This window comes from Chelmon rostratus, chromosome 19, assembly GCF_017976325.1.
Source record: "Chelmon rostratus isolate fCheRos1 chromosome 19, fCheRos1.pri, whole genome shotgun sequence".
In the NCBI taxonomy this organism is placed as follows: domain Eukaryota; kingdom Metazoa; phylum Chordata; class Actinopteri; order Chaetodontiformes; family Chaetodontidae; genus Chelmon; species Chelmon rostratus.
The window spans coordinates 3,343,864-3,358,416 of record NC_055676.1 but is presented as its reverse complement, the minus strand read 5'-3'; the positions used below and the strand labels follow the sequence as shown (position 1 = coordinate 3,358,416).

The 14,553-nt window shown below is 42.0% G+C and overlaps 1 protein-coding gene across 1 annotated transcript; it reads right to left on the bottom strand.

Annotated features, from left to right (window-relative positions):
* Window positions 1–219: 219 nt before the first annotated feature.
* On the bottom strand, window positions 220–14,158 carry st8sia3 (ST8 alpha-N-acetyl-neuraminide alpha-2,8-sialyltransferase 3). Its single transcript, XM_041960733.1, has 4 exons — window positions 13,995–14,158; window positions 4,614–4,733; window positions 2,853–3,410; window positions 220–502 (listed from the first exon to the last, which is right to left on the bottom strand). Exons 1-4 carry the CDS (start codon window positions 14,156–14,158, stop codon window positions 220–222), a joined length of 1,125 nt encoding a protein of 374 aa, XP_041816667.1.
* Between the last annotated feature and the right edge of the window lie 395 nt (window positions 14,159–14,553).

Here is a 14,553-nt window from a genome sequence, read left to right as displayed (position 1 = left end):
CTCCTCGTATTCTTTAAATTCTCAAAGAAACTAACAGCCTCCTCGTTTGTTGAGCTGTTGTTCATCTTGAGCGCAGGATTATGGGATTTTGCTTCAGGATCTTGGAGTAAAAACAGTTTAAGGACCCACTGCCGCAACTCAGCCGAAGAGCTGAGACTTTTACTTTCTGCAAATCTCGACAGCTCTGGCCTGTGGAGGCGTTGGAGAGCAGTTTTCAGCCTAAGCGCAGTGGGAGAGGGAGAGCTTCAGCAGTCCCTCCGTGTGCATCTTGTAGAGGAGTTTGAACTCGGCGGGAAGCTGATGGGACTCCTGCCACTTGGTGGTGAACTTCGTGCCCTTCTTATCGTAGTAGTGGTATGGCAGCTCCTTACCCGTATTAGGGTCCCAGCCAAAGGGCCAGAAGCCGTACAGGTGGATCTGGTCGCACATGGAGGACGCCAGCGTGTACATCAGGATGCCGGTGCTCAGGCGCTTCGGCGACAGCTGCTTGGTTTTCCAGTAGCTGTCGAGTACAAGTGAGGAGAACATTTATGCAAGAAAAGAAACTTACATTTCAACAAATGTAGAGTGAGTCAGTCCAAAGGGTAAAATACCTGAATTCAATCAATAGACCAAAGTGAAGCCCTTAAATGTTAACTTTCTCTTATGTTCATGATTCAGGGTTTAAATGACTTTATTTCATGTTTTTTAGTGTCATGGTTTTTGTATTTTGTGTTGTGAAAAAGCTCTTTGCAATCTGAACTGTCTTATTTTACAGACTGACCTTTATTTCAATATATATGTATATATTATCATATTTTAGTGAGAAGCATCTCTGTTTTCTGACCTGCTTTCATTTGCTGTTGTTGTTGTCTGTTAATAGATATGCCATCATGACCATAATACATGCATTTTCTGGTAGGATTTTAAGGCAAATCACCTGTATGAAATATTATCCTTAACTGCAATAGAAAAATTGTCAGCAATCACAATGAATTAGTGAAGGAAAACAGTGTTTCAGAGGACAAACACTGAGGGGAGTAGAGTGGTGAGTACGACACATCACTGTGGCTGCACTGATGGAATTAGTGCTGTGGAAATCTACATTTGGCCAAATTAGCATGTGAGCTATTAAACTGCAGGTAATTCAATGTTATTCTGATTTCTGCCAAACAAGAAAAGTAACATATGATTAGACTACGGCATTCACAAAAATGCAAAATGAGCTGTTACTGAAATCTTTGACTTTAGATGATTGAATCGAAACAACAACAACAACAAGAAATCAGCTAATCTGACCACTGCTGGTGCTTTCATGCGCAGTCCTGCTCTTCACAGAGGGGGTACTCTCCAAACCAGCCTCAACAAAAGCATTTCCAAGAGTCCTTGAAGTGCTGAAAGCCGTCTGAGCTGCTTAAACGCGGTAATTCTTCCAGAGCAGGTAGTTTTAATGGGATTGGTGAAGATTAGGCTACTGTACGAGCAGCTTATTCTGCTGCTACAACACTAAGCACCTGACCTAAATCCCTCTCCACACACACACACACACACACAGTTACAGCTCTGTGCCATACCTTTCACTAAATAGCTGTTTCTTTATAATCTGGCTTTGGAGTCTAAATCTCCTCTTTGCCATATAGAGCAAAGCTCAGTACAATAAAACCACACCTCAGTCTCCACAAACTACTGCAAAAAGGACAGAGCTGCACGGGCTACACATTTGAAACACAGACAGACATGAAGACAGAGAGATGGACAGGCTGACCGGTCCTGCAGCGTTGTCTACCGGTCTACTGTCTAGCCCGACTACGTGGACTGGAAAAACTCCTGCCAGTGACACATAATCCAAACAGCTATCACGTTCCAAAACGTGTTTAGCAAAAGCCACCGAGTAGTAATTAAATGTAATGTTTAGGATACATGGTCGGCTTGAAAACCTATATTCTTTCTTTTTACAAACAGATTCCATGATCTTATTCCTCTGTCTCATAGAAACTCATTGCTGTCAAAAAGTATTTAAAAACATTAAAAAAAACCTCAGTGTTGCACTGGTTGACATCTTCCTTTGTTGCAATGAACACACACACTGTAGTTCATTTTGACCCTGTCTCACATTTAAAGTCCTGCTGCTGGAACCCCAAATATGTATTAATCCACCACTTAAAATAGTCCTCAACAGTCGCAACATTTCCCAGCTATTTTAGGAAATTGCTCAGCCTTTTGTTTTAGATTATTTGTTGTCATTTCTGCTTCATGACGGAGTGGAAGGTTAGCGAGAGGAATTGAACCCGGGTCGCTGCAGCAAAGACTCAGCCTTAATGAACGCTACTAGGTGAGCTACAGCGGCGCCTCATCGAGCCTTTTTTTTAATTGAAATTCTGTATTTGTAAATTGTAAACTATTCAGACTAATGCACTGTTGGTTTTGATCCTTTCATGGGGTTTGTTGACAATTAAAAAAATGCAACCTGTATCTGGGTATATTATCTGGATCATGAAAAACAGATGTTAATACGTGCGGAATGTATTTCAATCAGAATGGAGCTGAAACGTCACCTAACTCTGTTTGTCCCTGTCATCTCAAGGAAGCCCAGTGAAAAGCTAGAGACAAGCCCATTTTTAGGAAAGGAACAATAAGTCAGACCCATACACCAGCATTGCCTGACTTGGGACACATGTGAGTTGATCAGCCTGCCAGCTTCACCTATCTAATTTGCATATCAAATATCTGATAACAGTGTTAGAATAAAGATAACGTGTAAATGCAAAGATGTCATCATCCAGATATCATATCATGATACAGGTCACAGGTTAAGATCAGGTGGAGGTGGGGTCTTTGTTGTTAATGTATAGAAGTGTTACAGTGCATCTTACTTGTTGATATACTGCATGATGTTTCCAGGCCACGCCAACTGGACCTTCAGCTGACCTCGATGTTCCACGAAGAAATCAACCAGCGTCCTCGTCACTGTGGCTGACGTGTGGAAGAAAAATGCCGGGATCCAGAGGATGGCGCCGTCCAGCTTCTTCAAACTCAGGAAGAAGTTGTTCCTGTCCTGCACAGTCAGTAAATTGTTGTAGTATTTCTCCAGTATACTGGGATTGAAGGTTGTCATGTTGGTCCGTCGCCCGACGTCCTTCTTGAAGATCTCGGTCGGTGCGAAGTTGCAACGGAAGACGAAGTCAAACTTCTCGATCTGAGCGCCACATCGCGAGCCGGTGAGGATGCCGCTGTTGCCAACCACCGCACAGACATTGTAGTGCTTGTTGAGGATCGGCGAGGTCTCGGGGAGGAGGGAGCGGAAGTTCTCGCCAATGGAGAAGACGTACTTGTGGCTGGAGTAGTCATAGTGCATCAGCTGTCCGATGCGGACTGAGCCTCGCGTCAGTGTGAAGTTGTGGGGGATGTCGATGTACTGAGAGATCTCTTTTCTGCAAGACAGAAACGCATGGAAATCTGCTGGGGCTGGACACAGTTACAACAACACCTACACAGTGCAATGGTGTTGGATTACTTGTAGATTATTCCAGGTGGACGGAACACCATGAACCTTCCAATATAAAGCACCTCAGTATATGAAAACCATGGGTGTACTCAACATGTTGTTGTTTATGTCCACTGCCTGCAGTTTGAGAGAAAGTAATTGAAAAATAAGGAAACTTTTTAGGGTTGCCCTGGTGTTTCTACTGTTTTCACCTCTCACGTGTGACCTGTTTGTCTCTCTCTGTTTGTGTGTATGGGCGTGTCTGTTTCAGTCAGGGTGTGGCACCTAGTTTCCTCCTCCCACCAACTCACCTGCACACCTGCTGCCAATCCACTTCACCTGTAGCCTGCGGTACATAAACCCCGGTCCTTCACTTTACTTCTTGCCAGATTGTTGTATTGTATGATTGTTGTTGTGTGTCATAGGGTTACTACGTTCGTTCAGCTCTCCCAGTTCTCTACAATCCTTCATGTCCATTGTCTGCTGGCTTCCTTGTTTGCCTGCTACGCCCTGATCCTCCTCAGTCTCTAGGGTTCTTCCTGAAGATTTCATCCACAATACGCAATCCAACCAGCCCAGCTCCATCAGTCCAGATTTCCACCACTAACTAATCTTATAGTAAATTACTCTTGGTTGAACTTTCACATGGTTTCGAAGTTTGAGTTCTACATTTGGGTCCATAGACACAAAAAAAACAGTTAATATCAGTCCTGCATTTAAATTCTGTTCTTCAGTCTAATGAAACAATGATTATGATGACAGTGAGTCAGATGTAATGTATATAATTCTCAATCTGCATTAATCATAGTGAGTATCCAGATTAACGTTTATGGATAACAGAGGAGTCGACTGCTGATACTAAAGCACTTGACCTCTTGGGTTGTCGCTGCTTTGTTTCTTCACCCTTTGGCCCCTACAAACCCGATTAAACCACACTGTGCAATATTAAAATACATCATTATCAAAGTAAGCGTTTCATTTAGTGAAAGCATCAGTGCTTTATCTGTATGTGGTCTCAGCTTCTACAAGCATTTCACACTCCTGTAAATACTGCAAGCACGCTGAGCTTTCAGAACCATCACAGAAGTCCACAGAAAGAGAGAGACTGTGTGTGTGTGTGTGTGTGTGTGTTTGTGTGTGTGTGACCTACTTCAGCTGTGTAAAAGCAGTGCTGTTGTAGGTCCATTTGGAGGAGTTCTGCAGGTCTTCGCTGAGAGCGTTGGTCAGGGGAGTGAAAGCTGGATCCAGATACTTCATCGCCAGCTGGGAGCTACACAAACAAGGAGCAGATAGAAACATGGAGGTTAATCCAGTCTTCCTGTGTCAGCTTCATCCACTTGCACTTCCAACTGTTTTGAGGAGCATTTTAGCTCTTTTAAAACAGGGTTTGGGGACAAAACATCCTCATTTGCTTGCACTGAAAACCATTAAAGGATAATTTGTCTGGAAGGCCAAGAAACCCAAGCAGCCAGACAGGTTGTAAACAACCCAATTTACAATCTGATCAGATTACTGAAACCACTCTATTCGGAGGTAAAAGCTGTTGCACATCAGGTCCAAACTATAATTGTGACGGTAAAACGCAGAAAACTTGTATGCATAAATTTTGCAAAAGAAAACTGCCCAATCAAACAAACTGCACTTTTTATGCTCTATCTAATGTTCTTGTTGTTGTCTTGTTGTTCTTCTTGAGGAAGCAGCAATAATGATATTGTTTTTCATGTTTAACCAAAAAAAAAAAGTAGTGAGTTTTCACTCATTCATTTAATTATTGCATAATATGAAAATGCTTCTCTGGTTTGCAAGTAGCAAAAGAAATAGAAGATTTAATAACTAACTGCTTGGTTTTGTTTAAATATCTTGCACATAAACATACACTTGGTGTGGAAATACCGTAAAACGGTAAGTGAGATTATCTGACTGCAAGCATTGTCCTTTCAGGAGCTTCAGCTGGGCTCTGCAGAAAAGGAATGATTACTGATGTTTGTTCAGTGCCACTCTTTAAGCTAAAAGGCCTCCAAAAGAAGCTGATTGAAATGTGCAAGTGTTTGAGGAGTCATCCAGCAAATATAGAAGGTTTTGTTCCTTTAGGGAAGCAGCTGCAGTGAAAAACAGATTCTCACAGTTTCATTTACACTATCGGCTCAGTGTAAACACACACATTCAACCTCTTTCCTACTCTGATATCTAGAATAACATCTACTCAGTGCATTAATGAGCAGTAAGGCCAAACTGTTGCAGAAATTCTGTCCATCTTAGCAAGTTATTCATAGTAAATTTGACACTGTATGTTGAGTGAAATATACTTATCCTTTAAGCAAATTTAGCTTCATGTACGTCTTTTACTTTCAAGGCAGTTTTAAAATGTTTTCCTGGATGTGAAGAAATTTCAACTGCATGAAAAGTCGATTCACGTCACCTTGTTGGTAAATTTGATCTCATTGTAAGACTGAACATGAGGTCAACGTACTTGATAAGATGAACACTTTTTTTTTTTTGCAGTGCAAGAAGCCTGAACTCTTCCAATATCAAACCCTGGAGCTTATCCACGTACTATTTAGGTAAGACTTTCTAATTCCTGATCTTTGCAGGGAAACCTTGACATTTTTAATGTGTTTTTCTTGTCCATGGTGCTGTCCCTTGGTAGAAGGACTTCGTTCTCGTCCCACAATAGCATTCAGTCCACCCTTCCTGTAAAAGCAACACTCTGTCTTCCCCAGAGTCAGATGAGAAAATAGACATCAGTTTTATCCCTGTGCATCTGGTACAGAAAAAGTTCCAGGAAAGTGGAAGCAGAGGAAGCTCCCAACCTAATTCCATCAGCCATAAGTCATTATAAAGCATGTAAAATCAAAGATGGCCAATGACCTCTTCCTCACCCTCAACTGGAGTGCTGCTTTGTATGGGCGTTAATGGAAGAGATTTCAGTCCAGGTATTTTGTGTTTATTTGTTGCTTTACATCTTCCTGATGTAAAGTAACACCTTAGAAGTTACTAAGAAGATCACACACACACATGGTGAGATTGTATTTTCATCATTATTTCTATCAAAGTCTTTTAGAAGCTCCTGAGTGTCTGAAATGTCTGGGTTCTGTTTGACGTCCGTCCAGGGTCAAAGTTACCCCAGACCCAAAGTATGAAATTTGCTTGCTATCTAACAAGATACAACATAAAAAGCAGACTTTGTCTGTCAGAATCGTCTGACTTTTTCTTCCTTGATGGATTTAGGTTGGCCGTTTTTACCTGCTTTAACTCTTTGTGGTAAACTAGGTTAACCGTGTTCTGGATCTGTCCTTGTACCAGACACACAAACATGAAACCAATCTTCCCATCTGACTCTGAGAGAAACAGAGGAAAAAAAAAAGAGGATTTTCTACAATCTTGGAAAGTCGGCTGAAACATAGAACTAGCTTCTTTAATACTTGTCTGCTGCCTTTTACATCAAAATGTCAAGGTTTCAGGTCAAGACTCTGCTATGGCAGACACAACTGGTCAAACAGTATTTGCAAGTAAGTTTAAGTTTGATCCATCTTGCATGAAGAACAAGGACGGTGGAGTTTACTGCATCAGGACGGTTCAAAATACTGTCTACACTGTCCTGTCCTGCATGGCAAACTCCACCTCTGTGATGATCGGCCAGTCTAAAACAAACCTCAAAGAGTTTGTGTAAATACTGTTTGACCTGGATCTGATGGCAGTCAGACCTCCAGCAGCTTTATTTTGTTGTTGCAGCGTCCGCCATCTTTGTAGAGAGTGAGGCTCAGCCAGAGAGGTGCAGTACTGAACCAGGATCAGCATGAAATCACTGCTAATAAAGTTTGCAGTTGGGAAAGGATCTCAATTTGTATCAAGACTTCTTTGATCATGTGAATCTTTGTAGTAATGTCGATCATTTCACTTGCCAGATTTCAGAAATATTATATTTGCCCTTATTTGCACACAAGTCATCATCTTGCATGCATTAGATAATAATTAAGAATCATTGTTTGGGCCTCTGTATTATTTTGCTACTAATCCTGAAATATGTAGATGATTAACATCAGTATAAAGAAATAAAACCTTGAATAAAACATGAATAACTAAAAACTTTCTTTGATAGGCGTATATGACGATTTAATAGTGAAATAATGACCCAATGTGATGCACTATTCCTTTTTCTTACGATTAGTGTATTCATCTAAATTCTTGATTTCATGCAGTTTCAAATCCAGCACCACACCACCCAAAAGGCCTCAGGGAAAATTCAGGCTCATAGACTCGTTGTTTTGTGTCTTGCGTGCGACACAAACAGTTGGATGGCTGCAGGTTTCAGCTCGGGCAAAAACTGAAGCAGAAGCTACTGATGGTTTTCCAAGAAAGACCAAAGATTGTGCTGCGGCAAATGTCTTACAGAGACTCTCACACTTCAAATGACCAACAGCAAGAAAGAAGCTGTTTGGTTTGTTGCTTAGATAGATAGATAGATAGATAGATAGATAGATAGATAGATAGAGAAAAATAGGTAAAGATAAAACTCCCGTAGAAAAATAAAAAATATTAATATGAAGGAAAGTAAAGATAGAGCACATCCTCGTGCTTCTAATTGAAACGTCAGCACTCTGTATTCACCTCAGGTCAGGTTTGCGAGGCGGCCTCTCGCTGCAGGAGGAATGTAAAACAAAAACAAAAAAATGAACTCACTCTTATCTTGATCATCACCGTGACTTTAAAATGACATTTAACTGACAGTGAGGAAGACCTGAATTAGACTCTTGGAACGCCTGGCATTCAGATGTACAGTGCATTCCAAATACTTGTTCTACATGGCGATTATTATAACAACAAAAAGCTGCTCTAACGGTGATCATTTGAGTTATATGGCACTTTTGGCACTAATTACAATGTGCTGACAACAAGGAGGTAAACATTTCGACAGATGGGCACAGTAAAAGAACAACAACACTGGATGAGTGAATGCATTTACAATAAAACATGACAGTAAACAAGTAAAACCAGGTTTTCAGTCACATTAGACAAGAAGTTTTTCTTAACCACTTGAGAGTTTATGTATAGTGCAGAAACATTTTTAACGGTAAAGCATGAATGTGTAAAACAATCTTCAACAAAGGAGGATGGTAAGTCACTTCCGCAGTGAAACCTCTCAACAGCTGTTGACAGATCTGGTTCAGACATCGATGGACCCCAGAGGATGAGTCCTATATGACTTCTCCTCTAGTGCCACCGTGAAGATGATGTTCTTGGGTTTCAGGTGAAATATCTGAACAACTGTTGGATGAACTGACATGAAGACATTCACGTTCCCCTCAGGATGAACCAAAGTAACGACCATGCGGTGCGACAGATTGCAGAGCCAACGGACTCAGGTGCGCTCCATCAAGCATAAACAAGCTTGTATGTGTCCAGTAAATGTCGTGAACATCCCATCCTTTCAGTCCAGTGGAAATGTGGGCCTGATGGTGGTGTTTCAGTGTCCTCTTTCTTCACTGCAATGTGGCCAGTAGTTTTTCAGAGGACATCAGAGACCAGCAGATACATTAACAGCCTCTCATCTACTGGCTGCACTGCATTCAGAGCAAAGCCAAACTCTCGCTCCACAACAACACAGCAGGAAATCTACATCTGCCCGCTAGCAGGGTGTTTTCTCTTCAAAATGCCGCTCACCTTCACATCTAACTCACTCTGAGCATAACCTTGGCCTGAAATGACGGCGAGCAGAGAGGAAAACGATTACAGGCGGGAGGAAAATGAATGCAGCGCTCATGCTATAAATCAGAGTCAAGGACGGCTCGCTGGCCTCCAGAACCTTCATCAAGCGGCGCTGTTTTAGCATCACGCTCTGGACCTGACCGAACACGTCGGACAACAAAGATTTACAGAATGATTTTCCGTGGAGCTGTGCTGCTGTGATCCTACTGAAACCTGTTAAAAATATCAGAGTGATCTCCTGGTGTCAACAGACCTCCTGTTTGGACTGGAATGAAATGCAGTAAAACCCAGGTATAAACACACACAAGCACACACACGCACACACACTCAAACCACGAATCTGACCATCTAAACTAGTGCTCAGGAAAACCACTTCATTAACAATAAGATTCTGTTCCTTCATGTGTTTTTCTCATACAGGACTTCTCACATTAGCCCTCCTGAAAAGCTGCAATGGTTTTCAAAGGTCCTAAGGTTTTTCTTTTATATCTTAAGATGAATGAAAGGAAGGTAAGATGTGAACACCTCATCAATGTTTCCATGTAACCAGACAGAAAAAAACACATAACATGTTATTGTGCAGCTTCTGTCTCACTTCCACTCTCATTGTCATGGTATGCTTGTTTCGCAGTTAGTAAATATTTAGAATACAGTTTACTACAGTTCCGATTCCGACATTGCATTCCGAAACATCCTCGCTAGCCTGTGTTAGCTCCCCTGGTTCACGCCTCTGTCTGGGTTCTTCTCCATGGCAATGGTAGCTGAGGCTCATGAATCCTGTAGTTTTTCAGAGCTGTATTTCATGATCGACAAAGCATAAAACCATATGATTGTCGCTGGGGGAGTCCCAACAATACTTATCTTACCTCTTTATACTTTTTTATTCTTAATACTTGCTTCCGAGATCTGCACGGACCTGTTGGACCACAATTCACACCTTTATTCCAGTGTTTTACAGCTGGAGTAGCTCCTGTTTCCTTTGTGCTATGCTCTGTGGAATGTTAATGCCTGTTGACTTTCTTAACTATACCATGAATTCTCAAGTACTGGCCGGGGCCTTCATCTACCTTTACAGCAAAGAAAATGGGGCATTTCTTTTTAGAGACTTATATTTGAGACAAGCTTTTATTATCTATTTCTCTGTTTTACAAGTGTATTTCATGAGATTTCCGGTCTGCTCCTGTTTTAATATTTTGTTGATGGCGTTTGCCTTAATGCTAACTCAGCACTTGCTCTGTGTTTACCTGTTGTTGGAATAAATTCAGTACAATGCACGTTTCCACAGAGCTAACAGCCAGAACACACTGCCTACCTGAGCAGCACTGTGCATTGCAAGCCCTTTTCATTTCCATGCCAAGCCTAGGTTAGCTCAGTTAGCTCAGAAAAAACAGAAAGCAAAAAAAAAAGGTGATTCTGAAATCATTCAGTGCAGTTACACTGTCTATATCTGTTAAATGTCACAGACATAAAAAACTGAATTAACTCAACGCTTCCTGTATTCTGTATCTGTGTATACTCTGTCTTTTCTGTCCCAGTGACTGGTGTACCCGACCTTTATGGTCTTGTGGTTAGCATTGTCAAACGGTCACAGTTTGCACAGGTTGAGGCACCAAAACTACTCTGTAAAGTCTAGTAAAAGATTGTGGTTTGAGTTAAAAGTGTTACTGTCGTGTACATGCGTACTTTATCTAAGTTAAAATAAGTCAACATTGACTCGGTTTCACACAGGACATGAATAGCGGTCTCCTGGGTGAAAGTCCTGTTTTTGTTTGACAGCTCTTTTTCTGGTGAGGTTCAGTGACTCATGCAGTGTGTCCCATGCAGAATACATCAGAACAAATACACTGTTACACTCACTGTTCTTCTCATTAATACCAACAACTGCACTGGTATTAATGAGCTTTAATATCAATACAGTTGTTATTAAAACAACAAACAGCAAACAATGACTTGAAACAAACATGTTTTTAGTCTTTAGCCCATAGACTCTATAAAAGCAAATCAACATGACAGTAAATGGGCTTAAGGAGAAAGAGAAGAGGTGTGAGTTAATGAGCTGACCTGGTCCACAGCTGTGGGATTAAGTGACAGATGCCCTGTTTTCCTTCAGGCTGATACACAGTCAAACTGAATTAGCAAACACACTGACATGTTCTACATTTAGACACAGGCAAAGCTTTTTTTATTATTATTATTTTAAAAGACAATCAGTCGTCCACCACTGACATGAGAGATGGGATTTAGTCTGCCTGATTATATATACATATATAGCGTATATATATATACAGTATAAATATGCAGTATAAATATATACATATATATTCTGCTGAGACAATTTGATCAAATCTTTTAAAAATATTACTGGATAATCTTTGCAGAGGGAGCAGCAGTAACAGTAAGTACTTCATTCTCCAATAAGGAAAGCATCAGAGGCTGTTGTGCTCTTTTTAAGATAATGTCTGGTGAAGGAAGCTGCTGATGACTTGAGGTTTGTTAGTGCAGCACAGAAGCTTACTCTCTAACTTGTTACGATTAAGGTTGCCACTAATCAGCTGTCTTCACCTGATCTGATGATGTTACAATCATAAAGACTCAAAGTCGCTCTGAATCAGACAGTTGCTAAATATTTGAGATTATACTTACGTAAAAGCAGCAAAGCAGAAGTGAACTAAGTAGAAAAACAATAAAATAGTTGCAGTAGCAATGATAGTAGATATAGATTTGTAGTAGCAGTATGTAGTTGCAGCAGCCATTATAATAGAAAAAGTAGGCTTCTACTTCTTGTAGTAGAACTGCAATAATAGTAGTAGGAGCAGAACGAGTAGAAATGCTAGTTTTAGTAGTACTAGTAGTAACCATAGTGGGAAAAGCAGTGGTAGTAGCAATTACTAGTAGTACATGTAGGCCTATATGTGGATAATAGTAAGACTAGTGAATGGGCTATATTTAATAGCCTTATAGCGCTTTTCTAGTCTCACCTTTTAAACACAAACAAGCATTCGGCCATTCCCACTCACACTCACACACCAATGGCACAGCACTGAGTTCAGTATCTTACCCAAGAATACTTCGACATGTAGGCTGCAGACTGAACCACCAGTGGACGACCGCTCCACCTCCTGAGCCACAGCTTTACTGAATCAGTGGCTTAGTTTGTACCTCTAGTATGGGTGTTACTGCTAGAAGCAGCACTGTAACAGCAGTCGTAGTTCTAGTAAAATTAGCAGGTTTTGTGTCACATGATGGACATGATCTGGCAAAAATGTGTTGGTTAGAGGGTTGGAGAGCAATGCGCTGCAATGATGTCTTCTACAGGGGAGTCAGTGCTTGCCTGTATATATTTTGTCCCCCTCCACTGAACAGAGGGTTTAGGCACCTGTAATCACAGGCCCAACACCTCATAACTTATTTATGGGTGACCAAACCTGGTCACTTTATTTCACACGTCTGCTAATATGTTGTCACAAACTTTTTCACTAAGATGTTTGCTTACATAAGAACTGAGCTACTGCAGCTAATGCTAGCAGCTGTGTGTTTTCTCCTCACTATGAACTCTGTGAGAGTTCAGCTCTTTAAAGCTTCTTGTTTTTTAAATGTCTATTTGATTGCTGGACTTGCAGCAAAGTGGTTACTGTTTTCAAAATGGATGCCAATAAGGTTATGCTCGTCATCTCTGTACTTGAAGCACAATGTAGACAAAAGTATGTGGACACCTGAACATGACAACCGCATGGTTGATGACCACGTGGTTCCAGAGCCTCCACTCTTCTGGTTTTCAGGCTTTCCACAAATATTTTGAAACCTGGCTGCAGGGATTTGCTCCTATTCAGCCACAACAGCACTGAGGTCTGCAGGTCCTGTACCGATGTGGGGTGGTGAGACCTTGCTCACAGGTGGCGTTCCAGTTCATCGCTAAGATGTTGGATGGGGTTGAGGTCAGAGCTACGAGTGTGGTCAAAGCCCACAGTAAGAATGGAGGTAGCTGGCGGATCGGTGAGTGCTGCACACAACTTAGCGTTAATGTCCACTTTTTAAAATTCATGATCTTTCCCTGACCTTTACCACAATGCAAAGTAGGTGCCATCACAGATACTGTGGAAGAAACATTGATATGAACATGGAGTTTTGCAGAATGATATAATATCAGCAGTCAGTCTGGGTTACATGAAGTTGTACATTGTACACTGTCACTTTATTGGAACGATGGGGCCTATAGCTCTAACCATGGAAGATAGCCTGGACCAAAACCACACTCAGGGATGTGGATTGGGGTGTCTGCATATTTTTTGGATCTATACTGTAGAAATAATATGAGAGAATGTTTTAATACAACATGGTCTGAGGAACACAAACCCTTTCTTCCAGTGATTAGCCAACGTATAGACAATGATAAATACTGCTGGAAAGCACAGCAGCACAGTCTGTGAGCTGTCAGGCCTGAGAGAGCAGAGAGGCCTTCATCTGACTGTGACCAGCACAGCTCCTCCCTGACATACTTAACAGATGTTTCAGTAGACAAAGTGTATCTAGTTTTCTGATTTGATTGCAAACTGAAGGATTGTATCTAGTTTTCTGATTTGATTGCAAACTGAAGGATGAGTGTGCAACTGGGAAAACTATAAAAATGAGTGGGATCATTTTTGAGGATTTAAGACTCATTCTGAACATAAACAATCAAGAAATTAGAGGACACAAACTGCATCAACTCGAGGTTACATTCAGCTGGGGTTTCTACCCTGTCAGCATACACCTGAAATATCTAAAAATAAAATCTATACACTCAGCACAGCGCAGCACAGCACAGCACAGCCTGGCCTGGACTCACCGAAACCCTGCGTGGAACATGGAAATCCTGGATCCTCCGTTGGGTCCGTATCTGGGGGTGCTGAGCAGGAAGTCCTTCTTGATGGACACGTAGCTGATGAGCGACAGGATGAGCAGCGCCACGCTGAACATGAGGAGCCCCAGCGCGCTGGCTATCCGCACCATCCTGCCTCTCTGCGGGCACCAGCCCCCCCGGACCACAGGCTCACTGACGGGCCAGGACCAGGAGACAGCGAGCACCCAGGCGCAACGCATCCGCGGCAGAGCGAGGGCGTAGACGCGGAGACGACGCGTGCTGCACGCAGATTTCAAAGTCTGTGTAGGGCGCACGAGCAGATTCGGTGGTGCGGCAGCGGTGACGCATGGGCGGCGAGCAGGAACGCAGAAATGCTAAAGGCCGGAGAGGTGAACAAGGACGCGCAAGCCGCAGATTTACGGACGCTTTTAACAGAGGCCATGAAGGCTACACAATCCACGTGTAGAGCAGCAGTGACGAGCGGCAGGCCGCGTTCTTGTAACCGGTTTCATAACGTAAATATGAGGCAAGTCGGCAACGACGC